The 24276-nt window shown below is 39.5% G+C and overlaps 1 protein-coding gene across 1 annotated transcript in view; it reads right to left on the bottom strand.

The window, feature by feature from the left end:
* Positions 1-24276, bottom strand: part of LOC306964692 (adenylate cyclase type 6-like) — a 78375-nt gene that overhangs the window by 8160 nt on the left and 45939 nt on the right. Inside the window, exons 4-20 of the mRNA XM_079558794.1 lie at positions 21082-21231; positions 17646-17767; positions 13848-13959; positions 13655-13782; positions 11321-11479; positions 11111-11252; positions 9521-9649; positions 9408-9436; positions 9049-9196; positions 7028-7125; positions 6870-6957; positions 6668-6784; positions 4798-4956; positions 3433-3608; positions 786-812; positions 663-692; positions 454-586 (exon numbers count right to left, since the gene is read on the bottom strand). Coding sequence (XP_079414920.1) covers positions 454-586; positions 663-692; positions 786-812; positions 3433-3608; positions 4798-4956; positions 6668-6784; positions 6870-6957; positions 7028-7125; positions 9049-9196; positions 9408-9436; positions 9521-9649; positions 11111-11252; positions 11321-11479; positions 13655-13782; positions 13848-13959; positions 17646-17767; positions 21082-21231 — 1947 coding nt within the window. The remainder of the gene's footprint in view (positions 1-453; positions 587-662; positions 693-785; positions 813-3432; positions 3609-4797; positions 4957-6667; positions 6785-6869; positions 6958-7027; positions 7126-9048; positions 9197-9407; positions 9437-9520; positions 9650-11110; positions 11253-11320; positions 11480-13654; positions 13783-13847; positions 13960-17645; positions 17768-21081; positions 21232-24276) is intronic.

Raw genomic sequence — 24276 nt, 5'->3', positions numbered from 1 at the left:
TCAGACAGGTCCTAAAGAACTCGTCAAAGCTAAGGTAAGAACATATCTCAGTATGTAAAAACGGTGGTCTATTCCTTTAACTCAGATTATATTGTATAATTTCAAGTGAAAAACAAATCTTTTTAAAAGTAAAAGTTAATTTGTCTGATTTTAAAGTGGATTTCATGCTTGTTCCATTGGCATTAGCATTTGTATCTTTATCTTAGATTAGTCAAACAGACTCAAATTCAACATAAAAATAACCATTATTCAAGCAATTTTAAGTCACTTATCTCATTTAAGATGGTATTTTTTTCCAGTGTAGTGCTTTACTTTGGCCCTCGGTCATTTTACAATGAAAAAAATTGGCCCTCCGTTAAGAAAACTTGTCTACCCCTGCCAGTAAATACTGTCACTGTTGCTTGTGAGAAAACTCATTGGGACATGGCGCCCTCTTGTGGACACTGCATGTACCTGTAGTTTCCAGAGAAAGTCGAGGCGCGCGGTGGACTCGACCTGCTGCGCGTGAAGATACAGCGCCAGGACGAACACAGTGAGGATCACAGGGGTCATTACCCTCAGCGACACTTTGGTCACAACATACGGGCTGCAGAAACAGTCACATCCGGGTCAGAGAAGGAACCGCTGAGAGGCACGAGAGAGTAAAGGAACACGGAACTTACCACTGGTTTGTAGTTTCATTGAAACTGAACCTACAAGGGGGAAACGGAAGAAAAAACAGAATTAAGTTGCTGTTCGTTGTACTTGGATGACAGATGATGACAGGAATAGAAGTGTTTTCTTACCACTGAGAATAAGTTTCATTTAAATCACTGCAAGAAATAAGACGACATAGTGAGTCCCTGACATACATTCAGTTTTTAATCACTTGATTTGTATTCACTCTTATTTTCATTATCGTCTTATTACAGATGTATGAGCATCAGGATCATTTACCTCACAATGAAATATAATAAATTCTTAAACAATGAATAGATGTAGGTGAGTGCATCAGATCCACTTTCTGTGTTTTGGTAAAAATGAGGTCCACGGGTGCTCATTAGGAATGAGGCTAGTGCAATATTTTACTTTTAAAGGATTAGGCCACCGTTTTTACATACTGAGATATGTTCTTACCTTAGCTTTGCCGAGTTCTTTAGGACCTGTCTGGTCTTCCCCCGTGCCTTCAATCACGTAAATACAGCAGACGGCGTTAGCATTTAGCCTCTCCCTCTCTCCACTATAGCTCCAAAACAGGTCAAGATAGAGGAGTAGTTCTAAATCCGCGCAGTAATCTTCACTTTACTGTGTGGATGCCAAACTACTCTTGGTATTATTACGCCTGACAATAAAGTCCCCCCTTTTATCCGCTTAGAAAATCCACATTGTTTAATTTTGTGTAATTATACTTTGTAGTGGAACACTTCACGTAACCATATTTAAATAGGGAAAACGTGGAAGAGCTTGGTAGCTTCTATCTTGAACTGTTTTGGAGCTATAGAGGAGAGAGGGAGAGGCTAAATGCTAACGCCGTCTGCGCTGTGTTTACGTGATTGAAGGCACGGGGGAAGATCAGACAGGTCCTAAAGAACTCGTCAAAGCTAAGGTAAGAACATATCTCAGTATGTAAAAACCGTGGCCTATTCCTTTAACATTGTTGAATAATAATCAATCAGAGTAAAACATGTGGAGCGTAGATGTATTTCAAAACTGTATTATTAGTGAGAAAAAGTGATTATAATAATCTGAACATCCCTAACTCTCCAAAAACCAAAGCACTGACTCCCATAACCCTCGGTTGGCCCTATATTGACCCATTGAGTGGTTCTCAACCGGTGGGTCGGGACCCAAAAGTGGGAGACGGGCCATTGACAAAAATGTATCTTGAACATTATTTACATCATGTAAAATTAGAGGGACAAGATGCAACATGCTTTTAACCAGAGGTGTGTAGTACTCAGCTACTCAAGTACATGTACTTAAAGGGACACTGCGTAACATTTTGGACTATACTGTTGCCATCAGTGCAAAACATGCTCCTACACAGAAAATACTATAGCTGCAGGGAATAATCATTGAATGGATTTGGATGAGGACCTTTTAATCTCAAATTCTACTGACTTTAGTCACATCTCCATGGAGACGAACCGGAGACGTACCCACTCCTGGTAAAGTTACAGTCATGTCTTAGGAGAGCCGAGCCGCTCACAGCAAAAACACAGTTTTGTTTGTACATATATGAGGTGTTTGTCCAATGATGAAATGATTTATCAGAAAATAAATGCTAGTATTTCAATTTTATTAATAAGTAAAATTTCTACGCGGTGTGGCTTTAAGTAACATTTTTAAGTAACTGTACTTTTTAAAGTATTTTTTCATCCAGTACTTTTTACTTCTATTTGAGTAATATTAAAATGAAGAATATGTCCTCTTACTTGAGTAACAAAAATAGTAACTCGTGCCACTTTGAGTGACCTTTAACCCCTTAACTCCCACCTCAACCGAGCACATTTTCTCCAGTTTGGCTTTACCCCAATCCAAAAGCTTCTGGAAAAAAGCTGTGAAAAAAGCAACAAAACTGAGACGAAAACAATTATGGAAATGTGACAAAAAAGTGAGAAAACATTGACAAAAAAGTGACAAAAAATGACAAAAATGTGATAAAAATGTAACAAAAAAATGACAAAAATTTGACAAAATGTGACCAAAAAATGACAAAAAATGTATTTAAAAGATGACAAAAAATGACAAAAATGTGACAAAAATGTGATAAAAAAAAAATGTACGGAAAAAAAGACAAAAAAATGACCAAAAAAATGACAAAATGTGACAAAATGTGACAAAAATATGATAAAAAATTGACGAAATAAAAGGACAAAAATTTGATTAAAAATTGACAAAAAAAAATACAAAAAATGTGACAAAAAATGACAATAAAAATGTCAAAAAAGCTACAAAAATGAGTTGAACACCCAACAAAAAAATGATGGAAAAAAAAAATCTGATGACGTGAGGAAAAAGATCCTCTCGGTTCAGGCGGGAGTTAAGAGGTTAAGTGATAAATCTTCATTTCTATGAGTAAAACAGATGCATTTTCTGTTTTGTTTTACCAAATTCTTCAATTCTTTATTTCTTTTTCTATGTTTTTTTTATGGTATTATTGAATTTTCACATTATTTCATGCTTTGTTTCTCATAATTCATATCACTACTGAAACATAAATCAGACTTTTTCACTCAAACAGTTACTCAATAGTCACACTATTCCAGTAACATTTTCTCCAAGTACTTCTTTACTCTTACTTGAGTCAAAAATAAATTCACATTATTTGAGTGGCGGCTTGAAGCATCGAAGAGAGGTCCCAAAGCTGCCTCTGTTCTGAGGCCTCTGTGACGTCACTTATTAGCTGCCTCCCTCACTACAGAAAGTACTTACACTACAGAAAGTACTTACATGGCGTTAGAGGTGACAAAGAGGTCTGCGTTGTCGAACAGCGCCACCTGTGGCCACTCCATGAGCAGCAGGAAGGTGAGCTGGATGAGCAGCATCAGAGCCAGCTTCCCAATGCTACTGATCTGCAGGAACACGGAGCAGGCCAGCAGCGTCAGCAGCACACTGTAGCTGAAATACTGGAGGAGAGGTACAGGGTTACAACTTCATCCAGAAAGAAAACATTTATGATCAACACACACATAATATTTGGAATGTTTGAACACGTTTTATGACTTTATGAATATCATTTTTCATTGTGGATGGATTTTTTTTGCCCATAGATTCAGAACAGGATGACATTTAACTAACTGCTAGTGTCTGGAATCATTTCAAGACATTTTGTAATTCTGAATCAAGCAAATTATTCATATTCATATTTTAAGTGGAATTTTTCTATTTCCAGTGTTTTAGGCAAGGCAAGTTTATTTGTAGGGCACGATTCATACACAAGGCAATTCAAAGTGCTTCACAGTTGCATAAATATAAGAAAACAAATACAATCAATAAAAACATCAACATAGAATTAATCAATTACAGTAAGAGGCAAGAGTGCAGATAAAATACTTTTCTGCATTTTTAAGTCTTGTTTAGATTCGCTCTGTCTTGAGCACTATTTCACTCTGTCTTGAGCACTATTTTTCTTGCTCGTTCACACAAAGTTGCCTAACCTCTGCTTTGTCGCTCCTTCTCCTCTGGATATCAACATAAAATTAATCAATTACAGTAAAAGGCAAGAGTGTAGATAAAATACTTTCAGTTGTCATATGCACGGGCAAAAAGAACTGTTTTCAGCCTGGATATGAACATTGTCAGAGTTGAGGCCTGTCTCACATCCTCATGAAGACTGTTCCAGATTTTAGCTGCATGAAACTGAAACACAGCCTCACCGTGTTTATTATTGACTCTGGGAACCACCAGGAGGCCCCTCCCTGAGGTTCTCAGGGCCTGAGATGGTTCATGCGGCTGTAACATGTCAGAGATGTACTTTGGTGCTAAACCATGAAAAGACTTGTACACGAGCAGAGCTGTTTTAAAGTCTATTCTCTGAGTGACAGGAAGCCAGTGCAGAGACCGGAGCACTGGACTAATATGGTCGTATTTCCTGGTTCTTGTCAGGACTCGAGCTGAAAACAGTTCTTTTAGCCCATGCATATGACTGAAAGTATTTTATCTGCACTCTTGCCTTTTGCTGTAATTGATTAATTTTATGTTGATGTTTTTATTGATTCTATTTGCTTTCTTGCCTTGACTTCACATCTACATCCTACATCCTGCTTCATTACAAAGATATGTATTTGTAATTGACACAAAGCGCTTTAGTCTCACCTCGGGGAAAGGGCAGGAGGGGCCCTGGTTGGGGCAGATCTCCAGCCCGCCCTCAGCCGACACATTCAGGCTCCGTATCAAACACGGCGTCACCATCGAGGCCGAGAAGTTCAGGCTCTCGGCCACACACTCCGTCAAGCTTTTGGTGTCGCAGGCAAACTGCAAAGACGACATAGAGTAAATTCAACCAGGAAGACAGTTTTTCCTGCCTCTGTCCAACTACAAAGCGTAACTGTGGCTTGTAAACCTGTGCAGTGACATTGTGCCCAACGGCAGGCTGACAAATGTATGGCTATGGGCTTTAAAAATGCGGAGGCAACAATTGGATTTGATCTATTTACGCAGGATAACTACAGTGGGAGCGCTTTAACAGTAGAGGAAGAAACAACCAACGTTTTTTTTGTAGTAAAATACTGCACCAGGTTTTTTTTGACGAGGGAGCAATGTTACAACATGGTTAAAAGCTAAAAAAAAAGAAGTAAGTTTTGCGTAGGGCTGCGTACTGATAAAAAATACCAGTTCAGAATTTAAAAAAAAAAGGTTTAGTTACAACTGGTATCGAAGAAATAAAAGTATCGAAAGCAGTTACCAAAAAGAAATGTAGAACCTTTATATTCAAGTTTTAATGTGGTTGGTCATCAAAACTTAAAAGAAATTTAAAAAAAAGTGAAGCACAAGTTGGATTTTTTTTTTTAAAAAGGGGAAAAATTAAAAAAACAAAAAAAGGTTAAAAAAAAAAAAGAAATTGGGAAAAAAAATTGAGGGCGAACTTGAGAAAAAAAAAACACATAGGAAAATTGAGAAAAAACATGTGGAAAAATTGGGGGAAACTGGGGGAAAATATTTTAAAAATTTTGGGTAAAAAGTGTTATAAAACTGGTAAAATTCGGAGCAAAATTGAAACAATAAAATAAAATTTGGGGAATAAAACATGTCAATGAAATTGGAAAAAAAATGGGAAATTTATCATAATAATAATAATAATAATAATAATACATTTTATTTGTATTGCACTTAATATATGAAAAACACATCTCAAAGTGCTACAATTGACACAAAAAAACAAACATAACATATCAATTTAGGGGGAGAAAATGTAATAAAATATGGAATATTTGGGGAAATGGAATAAATTAGCATTATTAATCTGTTTTATGGTTCTATACGACAAATAATTTAGCATAGGTATCGTAAAAAGTATCTTTCAGGTATTGGTAACGAAAACCAAGTATGATTAAAGTATCGGTATCGGTATTGTGTGACACTTTGGCATGTTTAAAGGAATAGGCCACCGTTTTTACATACTGAGATATGTTCTTACCTTAGCTTTGACGAGTTCTTTAGGACCTGTCTGATCTTCACCCGTGCCTTCAGTCACATAAACACAGCGCAGACGGCGTTAGCATTTAGCCTCTCCCTCTCTCCACTATAGCTCCAAAACAGAAAATCTGCGCAGTAATCTTCACTTTACTGTGCGGATGCCAAACTACTCCCGGTATTATTACGCCTTACAATATAGTTCCCCCTTTTATCCGCTTAGACAATCCACATTGTTTAATTTTGTGTAATTATACTTTGTAGTGGAACACTTCACGTAACCATATTTAAATAGGGAAAACGTGGAAGAGCTTGGTAGCTTCTATCTTGACCTGTTTTGGAGCTATAGAGGAGAGAGGGAGAGGCTAAATGCTAACGCCGTCTGCGCTGCGTTTACGTGACTGAAGGCACGGGGGAAGATCAGACAGGTCCTAAAGAACTCGTCAAAGCTAAGGTAAGAACATATCTCCGTATGTAAAAACGGTGGCCTATTCCTTTAAGCGTCGTACGTGTTGATTTAGTTCATGGCTGTGTTTGTGTCGTTGACGTTTACCATGTTGACAAAGGCAGAAATGAAAACGAGCAGGATGCTGAACACTCCCACCAGGGTGCTGTTCATGCGGGACTGGACAATCTTTTTCGAAACCGTCTGCATCGGGGACGGAAAGAGCTGCGCGAAAGAGGAGAGGAAAAAAAATAACCCAAACGCAGAGAAAGAGCAGAGCCTCGTATCACATGAAGTATTCCTAAGATACCTTTATGCAGGAATATATGGCACAGATGAAGAGGATGTTGGCGAGGACGATGAAGATACTGATGTAGATTCCCAGCATGACCGGGGTGCTGTAAAATGACACACTTATTTAGTTTCTTCACAAAATACTGAGATAGTATCAGCAGTTTTTGTACTTACTGAGGAAAGACGACTATTTGTATGAACGATATGAAGCAGAATACGAGTAAAGTACAGGCAACGTAGCCCCCGAAACGATCGTCCACTTTTTTGGAATACTGGAAAAAGAACAACAACTTTCAATAGAAATGGAAAAGGCATTGGAGTGTCATAGAAAAGACAATGAAAAGATACACTTTCCACCCACTGCAAAACAATAAAGTATAATCCTAATATATATATAAGGCAAAATCTCTCCTCAGACCTGACTTGCACCTTGTGATGTAGCAGCACAAAACCCAGAATGTTCCGCAGAGTGGCTTTAATTATAATGAGGACAGTTAACCTCCGAACCCCCGCCGGAGCAAAGCACATTTTCTCCAGTTTGGCTTTACCCAAATCTGAAAGCTTCTTGAAAAAAACTTGCAACACGATATTGAAAAAAGTCAGACAAAACCGTGGCAAAAAAGTGGCAAAAATGTGAAAAAAGCAAACAAGGAATAACAGTAAAGTGACAAAAAATGGCGGAAAAGTGGGAAAAATGTGACAAAAATGTGAGAAAAATTGACAAAAATGTGAGAAAAATTGACAAAAATGTGATGGAAAAAGAAACAAATAAGTGACAAAAATGTGACGAAAAAGGGACAAAACTGTGATGGAAAAAGTGACAAAAATGTGAGAAAAATTGACAAAACTGTGATGGAAAAAGTGACAAAAATGTGATGAAAAAGTGACAAAAATGTGATGGAAAAAGTGACAAAAATGTGACGAAAAAGTGACAAAATTGTGATGGAAAAGTGACAAAAATATGATGGAAAAAGTGACAAAAATGTGATGGAAAAAAGTGACAAAAATGTGACAAAAAAGTGCTGAAAATGTGACGGAAAAGTGACAAAATTATGATGGAAAAAGTGACAAAACTGTGATGGAAAAGTGACAAAAATGTGACGGAAAAGTGACAAAATTATGATGGAAAAAGTGACAAAAATGTGATGGAAAAAGTGACAAAAAAGTGACGAAAAAGTGACAAAACTGTGATGGAAAAAGTGACAAAACTATGATGGAAAAGTGACAAAAATATGATGGAAAAAGTGACAAAAAGGTGACAATAATTTATAAAAATGTGACGAAAAAGTGACAAAAAAAGTGACAAAATTATGATGGAAAAAGTGACAAAACTGTGACGGAAAAGTGACAAAAATATAATGGAAAAAGGTGACAATAATTGACAAAAACGTGACAAAAAAGTGCCGAAAATGTGATGGAAAAAGTGACAAATAAGTTACGAAAAAGATCTGTTTAAATGAGTTATGTAGGTCTTTCACCGACACCTACACTGGCCTATAGGCTGTAAGCTTTTAGATTTGGGTAAAGCTGAACTGGAGCAATTTTTTTTTTACATAAGTGGAACGAAATTAATTTTGCTCTACTAATGTTTTCTAATTTTGTTTCCTTCAGTATATTGTAAATTGTAATTTGTGGCCAAACAAAAATACTGCTCATCTAATCATGAAGCATTTGTATCAATTTCATGAACTTTTCTGTGCCGGTGATGCTGAAAAATGACCCTGTAGGTTGTGAAATATGCTTAGAAACTCATCCTTATGAAGAATTTGGAAGTTAGAAATGTGTTTGGACACAACAAAGCATCTAATTTATTTGCTCCCTCTAATATAGGTTTGGAAACAAAAAAAAATCAAATTTTCTCCACAGAGAATATTGTAAAAAGATGAAATTTGGATTCCTGTGCGCTGTTTGCGTCTCAAAGGAATAACCTTCACCTTGGCATTTGCTGGTGTTGCCGTGACGATAAACGCAGCTTCAAGGACTGATTGTCAAATGTACAAAAATATATAAAAGAATGGAGATGTGTTTGACAGTTTAAGCTCGACTTCCTCCTTCTGCCGATGTTTCAGAACAAGAGGAACTGGGTCCAGCACATGTATGCATTTAATTCGACGCTATATCGATTTTGAAGCTACATCGTCGCTAAAAACGTTCAGACACAATGAGCTTTGGACGATGTCTTGATTTCCACAGACCTTTTTCTCTAAAGAGGAGGTCTGGAAGGTGAGGAGGAACTTCTTCACGTGGTCTTTCCGGAGCTGGTCGATGCTCCGAGCGTCTATGGCCCGTCCCAGAAACTCATCCACCTCGTCCTCCGGGTTCATGGCCTCCTGAACGCCACGGCTACAGACAAGAAGAAGATTTATTATAAACGCAAGAGACACAACCAGGGCAACATTACACAGCCAAAAAAAGAAAGTGTCCACCTGGATATAACTAACTGTTATGGTTGCTGCAGTTTGTCCAAATATTAAGAGCATGTGGCCCCTCTTTTGTAGCAGAAGAAAATCCTAGTAGCATTAAACAACAGTGCAGAGTGTCTGTGCAAACTCACTTGTCTTTACTGGAGGTCTCGTCTATTCCCTGCAGAGAAGACACAGGACACGTCTGTGATTAGAACAGTTCATTCACCGTCACGGGAGAAACCACTGTGGTCCGGCCCCTCACCATCTGCCTGAAGACTTTGGAGTCTTTGGTCCTGGAGAAAGCCCGGTCCGGGACCCAGCGCGGCATCAGGCCCTCGTTCGAGTTGGCTCTCGTCCGCTGCATCTTCGCCATCATCGCCTTCTCCTCTTTCTGCTCGCAAACAATCAAATGCAACCACGCATGTTATGGTTAGTGTGGAAGAAAACCCAGAAACAACATGTCTACATGTCAGTTGTTTAGCCAAGAACAAAAGCAAAATCTTGCATTCACTTTTATCCCAATTTTGTTTTTCAGATGATTGACTTTACTATAGAAATCAGCTTCAGTACGCTAAGTTTGTTTGTAGCATCTAATTCACCATTTGAAATTGCCTTTATTACAGTTTTAGGACCTCAAATCTGAAATGTAAATGAGAGAATGCTGCATGAGTTTCAATACTTATTTAGTGTAGGATATTGAAAGTTCACTGGGAAAAGCTCGCAACCCACAGAAAATGCTTTGGTGACCCATTATTTAGACTGTTTATGTTTTACGTGTGAATGTTTGCACTTTGAGCTACTTGCACCTCTTTTCTAATCTGAATCTGGGTCCCAACAGCTAAAAACCACTGCACTGCACTATTGATATAAAATAGATTGCAGTATATTGATTGATGGGCTGGATACAGGGATGAGGACTTCTGGGTCTGTCCTCTCGTGGATTTGATGTTGTCGATTTACGATGTCACTAATAGCGCAGTATCTGAAGAATTCAGAATTCTTCTGTTAAATTTTAAAAGTTTTCTCTCACATATAAATGTCCTAAACATTTCCATATGTAGAAAGTATGGAGCACAGAAAGACGTAATCTTTATCAGAGTATCTTGAATCGCTCCGAAACAAAACCACTCTTCTCTGGTTTGGGTTCATTACTTCATTGTAGCACAGTGGAAATCAAAGGAATCGGACAGAGTTTGTCTGACTATAATATATATGCATATGTGCGGTCAGTGGAGCTATTTTTAGTAGAGGTCGACCGATGTATTGGGCCAATATTTGGGGATTTTACTATATCCCCTGATAGAGACTTCAGGGGAACAGAGAAACATCACAATGAAAATTTTCACTAAACCTCAGTCAATATGGACATGCTTCATATCCTTTTGAAGCACAGAACCTGCAGAATTTAATCGCATTTTAACCCCCGGCATTGTATTTGTGATCGCCGCGCAAAATGCTGTGGTTAGCAACAGTATGCCAATGCTAACAGCAGGATGATTGAATCACCTGAAGTAATGAAATAAAATCGGCCACTGCTGGAGTGGCCAAGTATTTATGTTGTTACAGGATCATAGACCAGACATTTGGAAAAATCTGTAAAAAACATCGGCCGAACATATCGGCATCGGCCAATAAAAATCCTCAAAAATCGGCATCGGCCTTAGAAAAAACCATATCGGTAGACCACTAATTGTTAGCACTATCATGAAACCAGACACAGCCCTATAAGGTCATCTTGGGTCTCCGGCTTTCTCTCAAAACCAAACAATGCATCATCATATCAAGTGAGAAGAATGAGGTCAATCTGTTCTTGAAATGATCATTTTCAGGGCGCTCTTTGTGTTGCACTGACCCGTTTCTCGCTGCAGCCGAGCACCAGGAAGGTCTCGATGCTGTTCTCCTTCAGATAGGCGTTTCTCTCTCCGCCAAACCCCGGCTCCACCTCGTAGTCCCCGTTCAGATACTGCAGAGTGGCTTTAGTGATGTGGATCCGCCTGAGCACACACAGACACGTTCAGCGCTCGCTTCTAAAAACACGGTGATTCCCCAAACATGTCCTTACCCCGCTTTGCCTCCCGCCTCCATGTGATTGGCCAGAGTGACGTCGTTGGACCACACGTCGAACTGCCACTTCCGGAGCCCCAGGACCCCACAGTGCACACGGCCGCTGTGAATGCCCACGCGCATGTTCACGTTCACCCCCGTCACCTCCCGAACAAGACTGTAGACAACACATGATGTCACTTTAAAGCCTTACTCACCTGGTGGGAGCTGGTTCACATTTTAGCACTTATAATGACAGAAGAGAAAAGCATAAACCTAAATCACAGAATCACACCCAGTCAATAATGGGACTAAATCAGGTCTAAACTTGGGCTGAATCAGGTTTAAACCTCTTACCCAGTGTTCATTTTGACAACATATTTTAATTTAATTTAATTTACTTTTTGTCTTGACGAAAATGTAATTCAGTTTTAGTCTAGTTTTAGTCGACTAAATTTAAGACGAATTTAGTCGACTTTGCATTGATAATATTCATTATAATCATATTTAATCTCATGCTCCACATGAATAAAGCTCAGAGCTGATCCTTTGGCAGAGAATTTACATGATCTGAGGCTCTTTCAGACGCTCAATAGAAGTTTGGATGATTTTAGTCTCTCCTTTTCATTTTTATTTAGTCTCATTTTAGTCGACTAAAATATCTGGACATTTTAGGCATAGTTTTAGTCTCATGAAAAACTTTTAATTTAGTTTTAGTCCAATTTTAGTCGTCAAAAATATCACTTTGACTAAAATTAAGACTAAATATTTTAGTCGACGAAATTAACACTGCTCTTACCCTCCCTCCGCCTGAACCCAGCGCATTTTTTCCAAATCCAAAAGCTTAAAAAAAAAAGGCATCAAAATACTGACGGAAACAAGAATGAAAACACAGCAAAAAGTGACGAAAATGTGACAAATAAACAATGCAAAAAATCGATGAAAAAGCAACAGAAAAAGCCCAAAAAAGTGATAAAAACATGACAAAACCAAAAAGTAAAAAAAAAAACGTGACTAAAACGCAACAAAAAGCCGCAAAAGAGCATCAAAAAACGTGCTGGAAAAACAAATAAAAGTAAGACTCAGACTATTCTATATCTATGAAAAAAGCTATGAAAAAGAAACAAAAACATGACACAAATATGACACAAACGCAACAAAAAATGCAACAACAAAAAAAGCTCAAAAAATGTGACAAAATGCAGTGACAACGTGACAAAAAAAAGTTATAATAAAGTTATAACCGGCGGCATGTTAGCGGTTAGTGCTTGTGCCTCACACCTGGACGAGGCCTTTCTGTGAGTTTACATGTTCTCCCCATGTCTGCGTAGGTTTCCTCCGGTTTCCCCTACCACTAAAAACATGTACAATAGGCCAGGATGAATGGGAGCGTTTTTGAGAGTGCGCATGGGGGACTAGGCTACAAGCCCGTGTGGCTTGTTTACATGCATGAGACCCATGTATGTTCATTAACATGCGCTGTCCCGACCAAATAAACTAATAAATAAAAAATAAATAATCACTTTTGTAAGACTCAGCTTTCAAATGAGACCTTACAGTGTTGCTCTCCAACTGAGAAGGTTTAAAGGGACTATATAGAGATTAAAAATGTTAAAATGATGTATTTTCCTCCCCCTACATGTTTCAGGCATGTCCTGATGTGTAGAATGAGCCCAGACCTGTTCACCACAACTGCCTCTAAAATCCTGCACTGACACTCAGAAAGTTGTTACTGTCCGAATTGCCGTCATGCACGAGCTTAACCCCTTAACTGCCTGAACCGAGCACATTTTCTCCAGTTTGGCTTTACCCCAAGCCAAAAGCTTCTGGAAAAAAGGTGTGAAAATAGAGACAGAACTGAGATAAAAACAATGATGAAGATGTGACAAAAAAGTGGGAAAACCTTGACAAAAAAGTTACGAAAAAATGACAAAAATGTGACAAAAAATGACAAAAAAAGACAAATAATTGACAAAAAAGACAAAAAATGGATTCAAAAAAGACAAAAAAGTGACAAAAATGTGACAAAAAAAGACAAAAAATTGATTAAAAAAATGTGACTAAAAATGTGACAAAAAATGTGACAAAAAGGAGACAAAAAATGATTTAAAAAAATGACAATAAATGTGACAAAAAATTGATTTAAAAAAATGACAAAAAAGATTACTTACTCAGTACAGTTACTTCAACACAATATTACTAATGAAGAAGTAAAATGTGCCGTGAGATAAAACTACTGCAAGTAAAAACCTACTTCAAAAAGTTACTCAAGTATAAGTACAAGTGCAGATTGTCACATGGTTAACAGTTTCAAAGGTTATTTCTAAAACTCGGCACTGAAACATGTACTCACGAGATGGCCTCGATCATGTCCACGCCCATCTCCACGCAGCAGTGAGCGTGGTCCGCCCGCGGCTCCGGAAGCCCAGACACACAGTAGTAACAATCGCCCAGGATTTTAATACGCAGACAGTGGTTCTCCTGAGAGACACGAGAAGAGTGAGCTGAGGGGCTGCGTTCAGATTCAGTTACGTGATGCTACTTACGGATGCTAGTTTATCGAAGCGGGCAAAGAGTTCGTTGAGCGTCATGACCAGCTCCTGAGCCGTGCACTGAGAGGCCAGACTGGTGAAGCCCTCGATGTCTGCAAACAGGATACTGCAAACAAACAGAACAACATCCACATTTATAACACCAATATTGTCTGTGATAATTAGACGCACAACATTTACTACAGTATTTGGATTTGTGCTAAATAGGACTGTACAATATAGAGTTAAAGGGATATTTCAAGATTTTTGACATAGGGCCTCATTTCCTAGTCATCCAGAGTGTTGTTGATTTCTGGAGATATTTTTTTTGTAATTTATGCAATTCTTCTGTTTGGAGAGGTATGTGGCGCTAGGCTAATAAAAGGCTAGCGCATTTCTATGGTATCAGCTAACCTGCATTAAAACAGTCTGACCCGCTCCACAGAGCACCTGAGGCAAATCACTTATAACGCCAGACTAACCATATAAATGTCTGTGTTGATAGAGTACTTTTAAAGGGGGGGTATTATGCAAAATCGACTTTTTCAAGCTTTGCATCACGTTATTATGTCACTCCCTCATTAAAAACATACCTGAAGTGTTGCCTTGGCACATTCATGTATTTTTGAGTAATCTGTAAAAACTCTGATGGCGGCCATTTTAGGGATAGGTTTGCCTGAGTCCTCCTAGGAACGCCCCCACCTCCTGGAGACGCCTACGAGCTTACGTCACCAGCCGAGTAACCAACCACTGCTCCTCAGCAGAACCCCCTCCCCACTGATGCCACAGACAGCGTGTGGAGGGGGCGTGTCGGAAAGGGTCAGAGGTTCTTAAAGAGACAGAGGCCTATTTCAAGACATTCACTACAGCCATTTTGAGAGAGCAATTGTATACAAGGCAGTTATTCTAATTTACTGCATTTACAGACCAACAGAAGGTTTCGTCATCATTGTATAGTGTGATATAGACTGGTGCTATGTGATTGAAAAAAGCACAATACCTCCTCTTTAACCATTTTGCATTTAAAATACCTTATATTTGAGCAGCATCAGCTTTGTGGTTGTATAAGCTACACAACGGCGGAGTGATCTGCTAGAAAATAGTCCCTCAAAATGCGATCATTCATGTGATGCAAAAATTATTCTATCGACACATTTATATGGTTAGTCTGGCGTTATAAGTGATTTGCCTCAGGTGCTCTGTGGAGCGGGTCACACTGTTTTTAATGCAGGCTAGCTGATACCATAGAAATGCGCTAGCCTTGCACTAGCCTAACGCCACAAACTCTTCAAATATAAGAACTGCATGAATTACAAAAAAAAAATATCTCCAGAAATCAGCAACACTCTGGATAACTAGGCAATGAGGCCCTATGTCAAAAATCATGAAATATCCCTTTAACTTCTTAACCCCCGCCTTAACTGAGCACTTTTTCTCCAGTTAGGCTTTACCCAAGTCTAAAAGCTTCCTGCCTTTAGATCAGGGGTAGGCAACGGCAGGCCCGGGAGCCAAATCCGGCCTTCCAGCATAAAACCTTTGGCCCTCCAAGAGAATTTTGAAGAAACATTTATTCATAAATCAGCGACCAAATACATGAAAAGGACTTTAAAATGATAAAAAATACTGTCAATATTTTCACATTTCCCAGCAAAACACCCCATTAGGTCATATATTATGTGCAAAACTTATATTTGTAGAAAAAAGGTGCTACATTTGTGAGTTTCGGCCCTTGGTGTTTTGGCAATGAAGAAAATCGGCCCTCCATGACAAACTTGCCTACCCCTGCTTTAGAGCTTACAGCCTATAGGCCATTTGAAAACTAAGACCCACAAAACTGATTATAACTTTTCTGTCGTGATTTTTGATCGTGTTTTTGACATTTTTTCAAGCATTTTTGTCACCTCTTTGATGATCTTTCGTGGATTTCTTGTTGAGTACTCGCTGCTTTTTCATCGCTCTCTTGTCATGCGTTTTTGTTGCTTTTTTTTTTTATTATTGTTGCTTTTCCAGCACGTTTTTGTCACTCTGGAAGTGTTTTTGTTGCATTTTCGTCATCTCATTTTTGTCACTTTTTTGTTGCTTTTTCATCACTCTTTAGTCTCTTTCTTTATTGTGTTGTTGTTGTTGCTTTTCCGGTACGTTTTTGTCGCCCTTTTTTGCCACTTTTTTGCCTTTTGATTAGGGCAATTCCACACTGGACAAAATGTGCTTGGTTAAGGTGAGGGTTAAGGGGTTAAAGTCTATTCCCTGTGATTTGAGTCCATCATATGAGTATAGTGTCTTGCCCATAGGCACATCAAAAACATGTGCTTGAGCAAGTTGAGTGAACGACCAATCGCACGGGCACAACAACACTCCATGTGAGATCGTTTCCTCCGGATCACACTGCGCTGATGGGGCTTTTGCACATTTTGGCGGAGCCTCCGGAGCCCAGTCTTTGAGCGCTCTGTGCCACAGAGTCCGTCAGCACAGGAGCCGCTGTTGTTTTGCTCACTTCTGTAATTGAAAATCGTGCCGAAGCTCTCCATCTTTGGGGATTATCTGCTCCTTGCACTTGGTGAGTAAGTATTCCCTCACTAGTGTTAATTAGCCTCACTTTGCCAAACCACTCGCACTGCACCGACTGTGAACACGCAGAACTGTGCAAACGTGAGCTGCGTGAAAACATATGAACATAGAGCTGTGTGCAGGAGCAATTACTTACATTTACTTTTAGAAGAACACGTTTGTTTACTTGTATGGAAGTAATGCTGTTTCAACATGAGAAATGATTAAACCCAGTCAGAAATATCTGGGGAAAAACTCAAGAGTATAGCCTGTTTATTTCTAAAACATAATTTACATATAATAATGGAGAATCAGAGTTGAGAAGGCACTATACTGGATTTTCTTCAAGCAATGGAACAGCATTGTGTTTTCCTCCTTAAAGAGGTTTTTTTTAAAATGCTTTTTCAATCACATAGCACCAGTTTATATCACACTACAATGATGACCAAACCTTCTGTTGGTCTGTAAATGCAGTAAATTATAATAACTGCCTTGTATAAAATGTCTCTCTCAAAATGGCTGTAGTGAATGTCTTGAAATAGGCCTCTGTCTCTTTAAGAACCTCTGAGCCTTTCCGACACGCCCCCTCCACACGCTGTCTGTGGCATCAGTGGGGAGGGGGTTCTGCTGAGGAGCAGTGGTCGGTTACTCGGCTGGTGACGAAAGCTCGGAGGCGTCTCCAGGAGGTGGGGGCGTTCCTAGGAGGACTCAGGCAAACCTATCCCTAAAATGGCCGCCATCAGAGTTTTTACAGATTACTCAAAAATACGTGAATGTGCCACGGCAACACTTCAGGCATGTTTCTAATGAGGGAATGACATAATAACATGATGTAAAGCTTGAAAAAGTCGCTTTTGCATAAAACCCCCCATTTAAATCAAACATGAATATGCATTGATTTCCTTGCATTGTCTTTAGTTTGTTAACACTCTCTCCTTATAGCCAATTGTCCATTTCTGAGCATAAAATATGACTTGCCCATGTATATGGTACAGTATATGGTTGCCTAGTGACAGCTGCAGGATGTAATTCTCCTCTTAGGTCACATTCGGTGCCCATTTCCAATAATGAAGCAAAAATAAACATGATAAAAATGCCAAACCAGGGAAAACTATGTGTTTGTTTGATGTTGTTTTGCAAAATCTTGGGCCAAACATGTCACATGAACTCTACAAGTCGACTCATCAAAAAAACATAACATTGTAAATAATCTTGAGTCGCTGTTATTGCCCTTTTTTATTTACTGGTACCGGTTTCGCGCCTGACCTGACGTTGTCGTGCTTCTGGATGTAGATCTTGTGGAACATCATGTCTTCCTTCTTGGCATTGATGTCAGCCTTCATCTCCATGGCGACGTGCCTAGGCAACACGGAGAGCAGCAGCCGTTCCTGGAAAACACGCCGGGGGAAAAAAAAAAAGCAGCAAATGCAGATCGTGTCATTCATAATATCACCGTCCCCCGCCCCGATATGTCAAGAGTCCTGACTCAGCTCGCTCCTTTTCTCTCGGCGGCGCAAAAATGCAGAGTTTTGAAAGAGGGAAATTTCACAAGTAGCCTGGTGCATTTTTGTGACATTTTTTCTTCTTTCCTTTTTAATGCCACATTTTCAAAGCCACAAAGGCAAAAGATCTGCCCATAGTTCCTTCAAGACTTGCAAACATCCTAATCAAACAGAGGAATGAGGAGAAATCTCTGTGTTTAAAGTAAATTGGATAGAACGGGCAATTTCTGAGCAATTTTTTTTAAATTTATTTCAGCCAAAACTGCAGTGAAATGTATTTTAGACCCGTAGTTCTCAGCTTTCTCAGGGAACAAAGGCGGGTCGTATAACCATTTACACACGGTCACTGGCCTTTCTCAAAGTATTTATCTGCAGAAAATGTACAAAAACACTTGTGAGTCTGTTAAAATGACTAATGCCGCGTTGTTTTGATCACGATTTCAGCTTTACAGGTTTATGCAATGCTTAAAACAACAATAATCTTTGGGACAATACTGTATTTTGCTAAATATAACCGATTAAATTCTTATTTGGGTCACAGCTTGACATCAAAGGGGGATGGTGGGTCCCAATACTATTACCAGAAACCATTATTTATGTATTTGACAAACGTATATGTACACAGCTAACCAGACGAATCGAGCTTTTATTTGGACTCTTAAAAATAGTTTTACTCGTCTTCATTTCTCTGACACTTAACACAAACCTGGCCGCTTTCCTCCCTCCTGCCTCTCCTGGATATCATCTCAATATGTGTGGTTTGGAGTGTCTGTCCAGCAATCAAATCATGATAAAATCCCCTTTAAAACGTGTTTGTAATCCGGTGCGTTCTTTATTGCATCCGTGTTTTCATAAGTTTATTAAAGCGTATAATTCATGCCATGAGGCCAGTGAGTTAATCAGTGGTCAGCACTTGAAATGACTTTTATGATGTTTACACAGATTTTTTTTATTGATGCTTTATGTTTTTCATGCTGTTATGCAAGGGAGTGCTCACAAAATGAATTTCGTTGTGATTAATTTTGACAATAAAGACCTATCCTATCCGAATTCCTATGACCCGAATGCCTGGGCTCAGGAAAGGCAATTCATTACAGCTGCTGCGTTGTCTTAAAGGAACAGGCCACCGTTGTTCCCTACTGAGATATGTTCTTACATGAGCTTAGACGAGTTGATGCGTACCTGTCTGGTCTTTGTGCGTGCCCTCAGTCATGCACAACGACCAAAGATGTTGTTAGCATTTGGCCAATCCCAGTATATTCCTATAGCTCCAAACAGGGTGAAGCTAAAAGCGACCACGCTCTTCCAAGGTCACAAAGACCAGACAGGTACGTATCAACTCGTCTAAGCTCAGGTAAGAACATATCTCAGTATGGAAACCGTTTATGCTGTAGTAGAGGTGGTAATGTTGCTCCAAATTCAGATGATGTGACTTCCTGACTGTGTGTGATGGAACTCAATTCAAGGCTTTTTTTATTCCTTCATTTAAGGCCTTCATTTAGGCAGAAATCATTTCATGACTATTAATGCGGCGTGGATTGTATCTTATCTTTGGTCACATCTGAAGCTCATCCATTCCTTCAGAAAAGATATTAAAACTATAAAATATATATAGTATATATATATATATAGTTGTTCCGTCTGTCTATATGTACCTTTATCGTCATTGCTCAAACTGCATATTGACATTTAAAAGTCGGCTTCAAAATTCCCACACCGAAGACTGCATTTTAATCAAATTAAGTGTTTTGTCCCACAGGGTGATTTGTCCTGAGCTCATGAGCAACAGAGCAGCGACAGTAAACGTCCCCACAGACATTAACACGAGCCACACGGGGTTAGTGACGGAGATGAGGATGATTAATATTTAGTATTTAGTGACGAGTCAATTTTAATGCCCAAATACAATATCTGAAAGTCAGAAACGCAGGGAAAAAATCTGTGACCCATTTAACAACAAAAAAGCAATGAAAATGTGACATTTCTACAAAAGTGGAAACATTAGATTAAGATGAAGAATGGAGAAAATGTTGAATATTCAACAATTTGGGCAAAATAATTGTGTAAAACGTAAAAGTAAAGTGAATACTGAAGATTTCATCAAAGCATACAGTTGAGTTGTGCTTTGGACCTTACTTTTTGTATTTCTTTATGAATCCATGAAATAAAAGATCAAGAAATGTCGATGTAGTGCCTACTCGAAACAACTGTAATGCTTTTCAGTGACATTTAAGTCCTTGATTTTGGCACAATTCCTTCAATGACTGGTGGATAATTCATCAATCTCTGTGTAGATCTATCTTCATTGAAAAAGGGGGACATGATCTAAATAGGTGGGACGGGGTAACAGAGATCTCACCCCAGGCTCACATTAACTACGGTCCGGGTTCGGTCCGGGTTCGGTCCGGGTTCGGTCCGGGTTCGGTCTGGGTTCGGTCCGGGTTCGGTCCGGGTTCGGTCCGGGTTCGGTCCTGATCCAGTCCGTGTTTGCCCCAAACTACCACTCACAGTGAGTCCGGCTGACACTGTGGCTCCGCCGGCTCCGGCGCCAGACGATGCATCAGGCACAGAAACGGCACTTGCGAGAACAGAAGTGCGCGCGGGTTGCCCTCTTTAAGCGAGTTCACGTGATGATTAGCCCCGTGTATACGTAGTTTTTGTAAACAAAAGCCACATTTGCCAGTACAACGACTCTCCCCAGTGTAGTGGATGCTTTAACACACTACTGCCCCCGTGTCACTGGTAATGGAGAGATGTTTACATTTATGACGTTACGCTCGTGTACAGGTGGTAAACGAGACCAAATAAGTAGCGAGCAGACTGATTTTATTTTGAAATACACCGGATCTTAGATCAAACTAGACCTGACTTCCTGTGTGGCTCGTGTTTTTCCGTCAGCTTGATCTGCTGGGGCTCCGGCGTCCGGCAAAAATAGACTTCTTGTGGATTCTTTCCGTTGACGCCGGATGGCCTCGGTAGCCGGACCCGGACTTCGCGGAGCAACATTGGTTTGAATGACTTTCTAAGTTCGCGGATGCCGTACCGGACCTTAAACGGATTTAATGTGAGCCGGGGGTAAAATGGCTACGCAGTGCAACCAAAAGCGAGAAAAGGTGGTCACCCTATAGAACGCGACCTACTGCTTGCCCTAACAATCTGTCTTTAGTCTTGTATCTGTTTAGCGAGTTCTTTCCATTTACCTGCTGCTGGTTCTCGCGCTGCAGATGTAGCCGGGCCTGGATGTAGCCCCTGGTCTCCTGGAAGGCCTGCCGCTGGGACACCTCGGCGGGGTAATGTGTGCAGATCCCAATGATGTTCGTGCAAAGGAAGATCAGGACATTGGCGCTCACCTACAAGACGAGAGAAGACGAGCAGAGACATCTATTAGAGGGACGCAGAATGAAAACAGATATACAAAATGACTCCATACGCTTTGAACACAATCAGCGTTATTTCAATTCTCTGTGCTTTCCTGCCAAGAGACTAATAACCACAAACATATGCTCTTTTCCGTTTTGTTAGTGTCATGAACTGAACGTCATTGTTGCACATTTCTTCCATCCACTTCTCTCAGGAGAGTTGAGGCATCCCCCCTTGTACGTGCAGCAGGACACACTCGTCGTATACTGTACATCCACACACCATTATTAAAACATGTTGTAGGAGGCGTTTGACAGTCTTTTGTGTGTGTGTGTGTGTGTGTGTGTGTGTGTGTGTGTGTGTGTGTGTGTGTGTGTGTGTGTGTGTGTGTGTGTGTGTGTGTGTGTGTGTGTGTGTGTGTGTGTGTGTGTGTGTGTGTGTGTGTGTGGACATTTTTGTAAAGCGAGGACATTTTGGGTGGTCCTCACTTATTTGAAGGACTGTTTGAGGATCAAGATGTGGTTTTAGGGTTAGGGTTAGAATTGGGTATAGATCCATTCCGCCTTCCTTTCAGGTATGGGTCACTGACATGTTATCCATAATACAAATGGAAAAACTCCGCACTAGTCAAATGGACACGCTTCTCCGTTCTTGGAACCCATTTGTAAGTCATTTTGAAAAAACTAAAATACAGTAAACCAATTGTGTTCCTGAAATAGCGACCTTTCCTCCTACTGCTGTACTAAATATGACTATAAACAACTGGCAATAACTGCATCTGTTTGTTTGTCTGTTTAATTTGAAAAATAAAAAAATAAAATATTGGAGAAAAAAAAGAATTTGGTTTAGATTAGGGTTAGGGCTAGGATTATGGTTAGGATTAGGGACCCCCTTAGGGTCTGGGTAATACATTCATACATTATGTCTATGAGTGTCCTCACTAAGATAGAAGTACAAGATTGTGCGTGTCTGTGTGTGTGTGTGTGTGTGTGTGTGTGTGTGTGTGTGTGTGTGTGTGTGTGTGTGTGTGTGTGTGTGTGTGTGTGTGTGTTCTTGTACATACAACATTGTGAGGACCAGTTTGAGTTTTTAACCAACAGTGATGACATTTTTGTAAAGCGAGGACATTTTGGATGGTCCTCACTTTTTTGAAGGACTGTTTGAGGATCAAGATGTGGTTTTAGGGTTAGAATTGGGTTTAGATTAGGGTTAGGACTAAGTCTAGGGTTAGGGGTTAGGGTCTGGGTAATACAATATGTCTATGTGTGTCCTAACTAAGATAGAAGTACAATATTGTGCATGTCTGTGTGTGCGCGTGTGTGTTTTCTTGTACATACAACATTGTGAGGACAAGTTTGAGTTTTTAACCAACAGAGTGATGACCTTTTTGTAAAGCGAGGACACTTTTTTGAAGGACTGTTTGATGGTCAAGATGTGGTTTGAGAATTAGGGTTAGAATTGGGTTTAGATTAGGATTAGGACTAAGGCTAGGGTTAGGGGTTAGGGTCTGGGTAATACAATATGTCTATGAGTGTCCTCACTATGATAGAAGTACAAGATTTTGCGTGTGTGTTGCCAGGTATTATCACATGGGGGGGGAGCTTTGCATTGTGGTCAATTTTCTCCCCCAGGGGCTGAATCTCTCAACAGTAGCCCAAAGTAAAAGCATAAAATCATAATCACCATTCTTCCCTATCTGAGCTATAGTGCGGAAATATGAGGAAATCACTCTTAACCGTAAATGAGGATGAAAATGCAACAAAAAAGCAACAAATAAGTGACAGAAAAGCAACAAAAAGTCAGCAAACAGTGACAAAAAAGTGAGAATAAAGTGACGAAAAAGCGGCAAAAACACGTTAAAAAATGTGACGACAACGCAAGGAAAAAATTTAGATACGTTTGGTCTTAGCTTTCAAATGAGGCGTTACACTGGCCTATAGGCTGCAAACTCTCCAGTCGAGAAGCTTTTGGATTTGGGTAAAGCTGAACTGGAGAAAATGTGGTTGGTTATGGTGAGGGTTAAGAGATTAAGCAGTTACTGGACTCGTTAGTAAAGCTGAATATTGTGCACCAGCAAATCCCATCTTTATCATGTTAAAAGCATCAGAAATACGTGATACGGTGATGCATAAAGCACAGAATCTTCCACCTCATATTCAGAAGATGTTCGAACATAGGGAGTAGCCTGAGGGGAATTAAAAGGTACCAGGGGTTGGAAGGTTCAGAGGTCACATGATGAACATAGTGGCTTTTCGCACAATTAGCAACAACAATAAATCTATTTCCAGACACTGTTCCCAGTCGGGTTCGCATTGTCCTGAACCGATGTAACAGAACAAGCTTCCTTTAAAGGGAAGTTCATCAGAACAGTTGCGACATGTGTTCATCTAACTGTCCGAGGTGCAATTTGTATGTCAGGGGTGTCGACCTTTTTGCCTCAGTGAACTACTTTACTTAGACATTCAGGATATTTGAGTTACAATCACACATTAACATAAACAAAATTAATTTAGTTTCCACTTAATATCTTACTAAATAATGTGGTGCACAAACAGAAAAGGCATCTCTGTGGCATTCACATTTACATTTCACTCCATAAAAGGATACATTCTTTGGGCAAAATTAAAATACATGTATCATGCATTAATCATGTCAGGTGGTCAATAGCGTGTGCGAGCTAGAAAGTAGAATATCGCTGTTTTGTGGGTTTTAGAGCCCAGACCTTATATGTGAATATAAGAATAAGAGTGAGAATGACTCTGCTGCTTATCCACTTTAAACACGTGTTACACATTTTGCACTAGGGCTGCTCGATTATTGAAAAAATAATAATCACGATTATTTTTGTCATAATTGAAATCACGATTATTCAAACGATTATGTGTTGCATTTAAAAAAAGGCTATCTTCATTTTATTTATTTATTAATCAAAACACTACGATGATATTTTATGTTTTCTGGACAGTCATAAAAGTACAAATGATTTCAAGTACGCCTTGATTAAAGAGAGGTCCCTGTTTCACACCTGCCCCCTG

This window comes from Gobius niger, assembly GCF_951799975.1.
Source record: "Gobius niger genome assembly, chromosome: 6".
In the NCBI taxonomy this organism is placed as follows: domain Eukaryota; kingdom Metazoa; phylum Chordata; class Actinopteri; order Gobiiformes; family Gobiidae; genus Gobius; species Gobius niger.
Note: the sequence above shows the minus strand (reverse complement) of the source record. Positions and strands in the feature narration are given on the sequence as shown.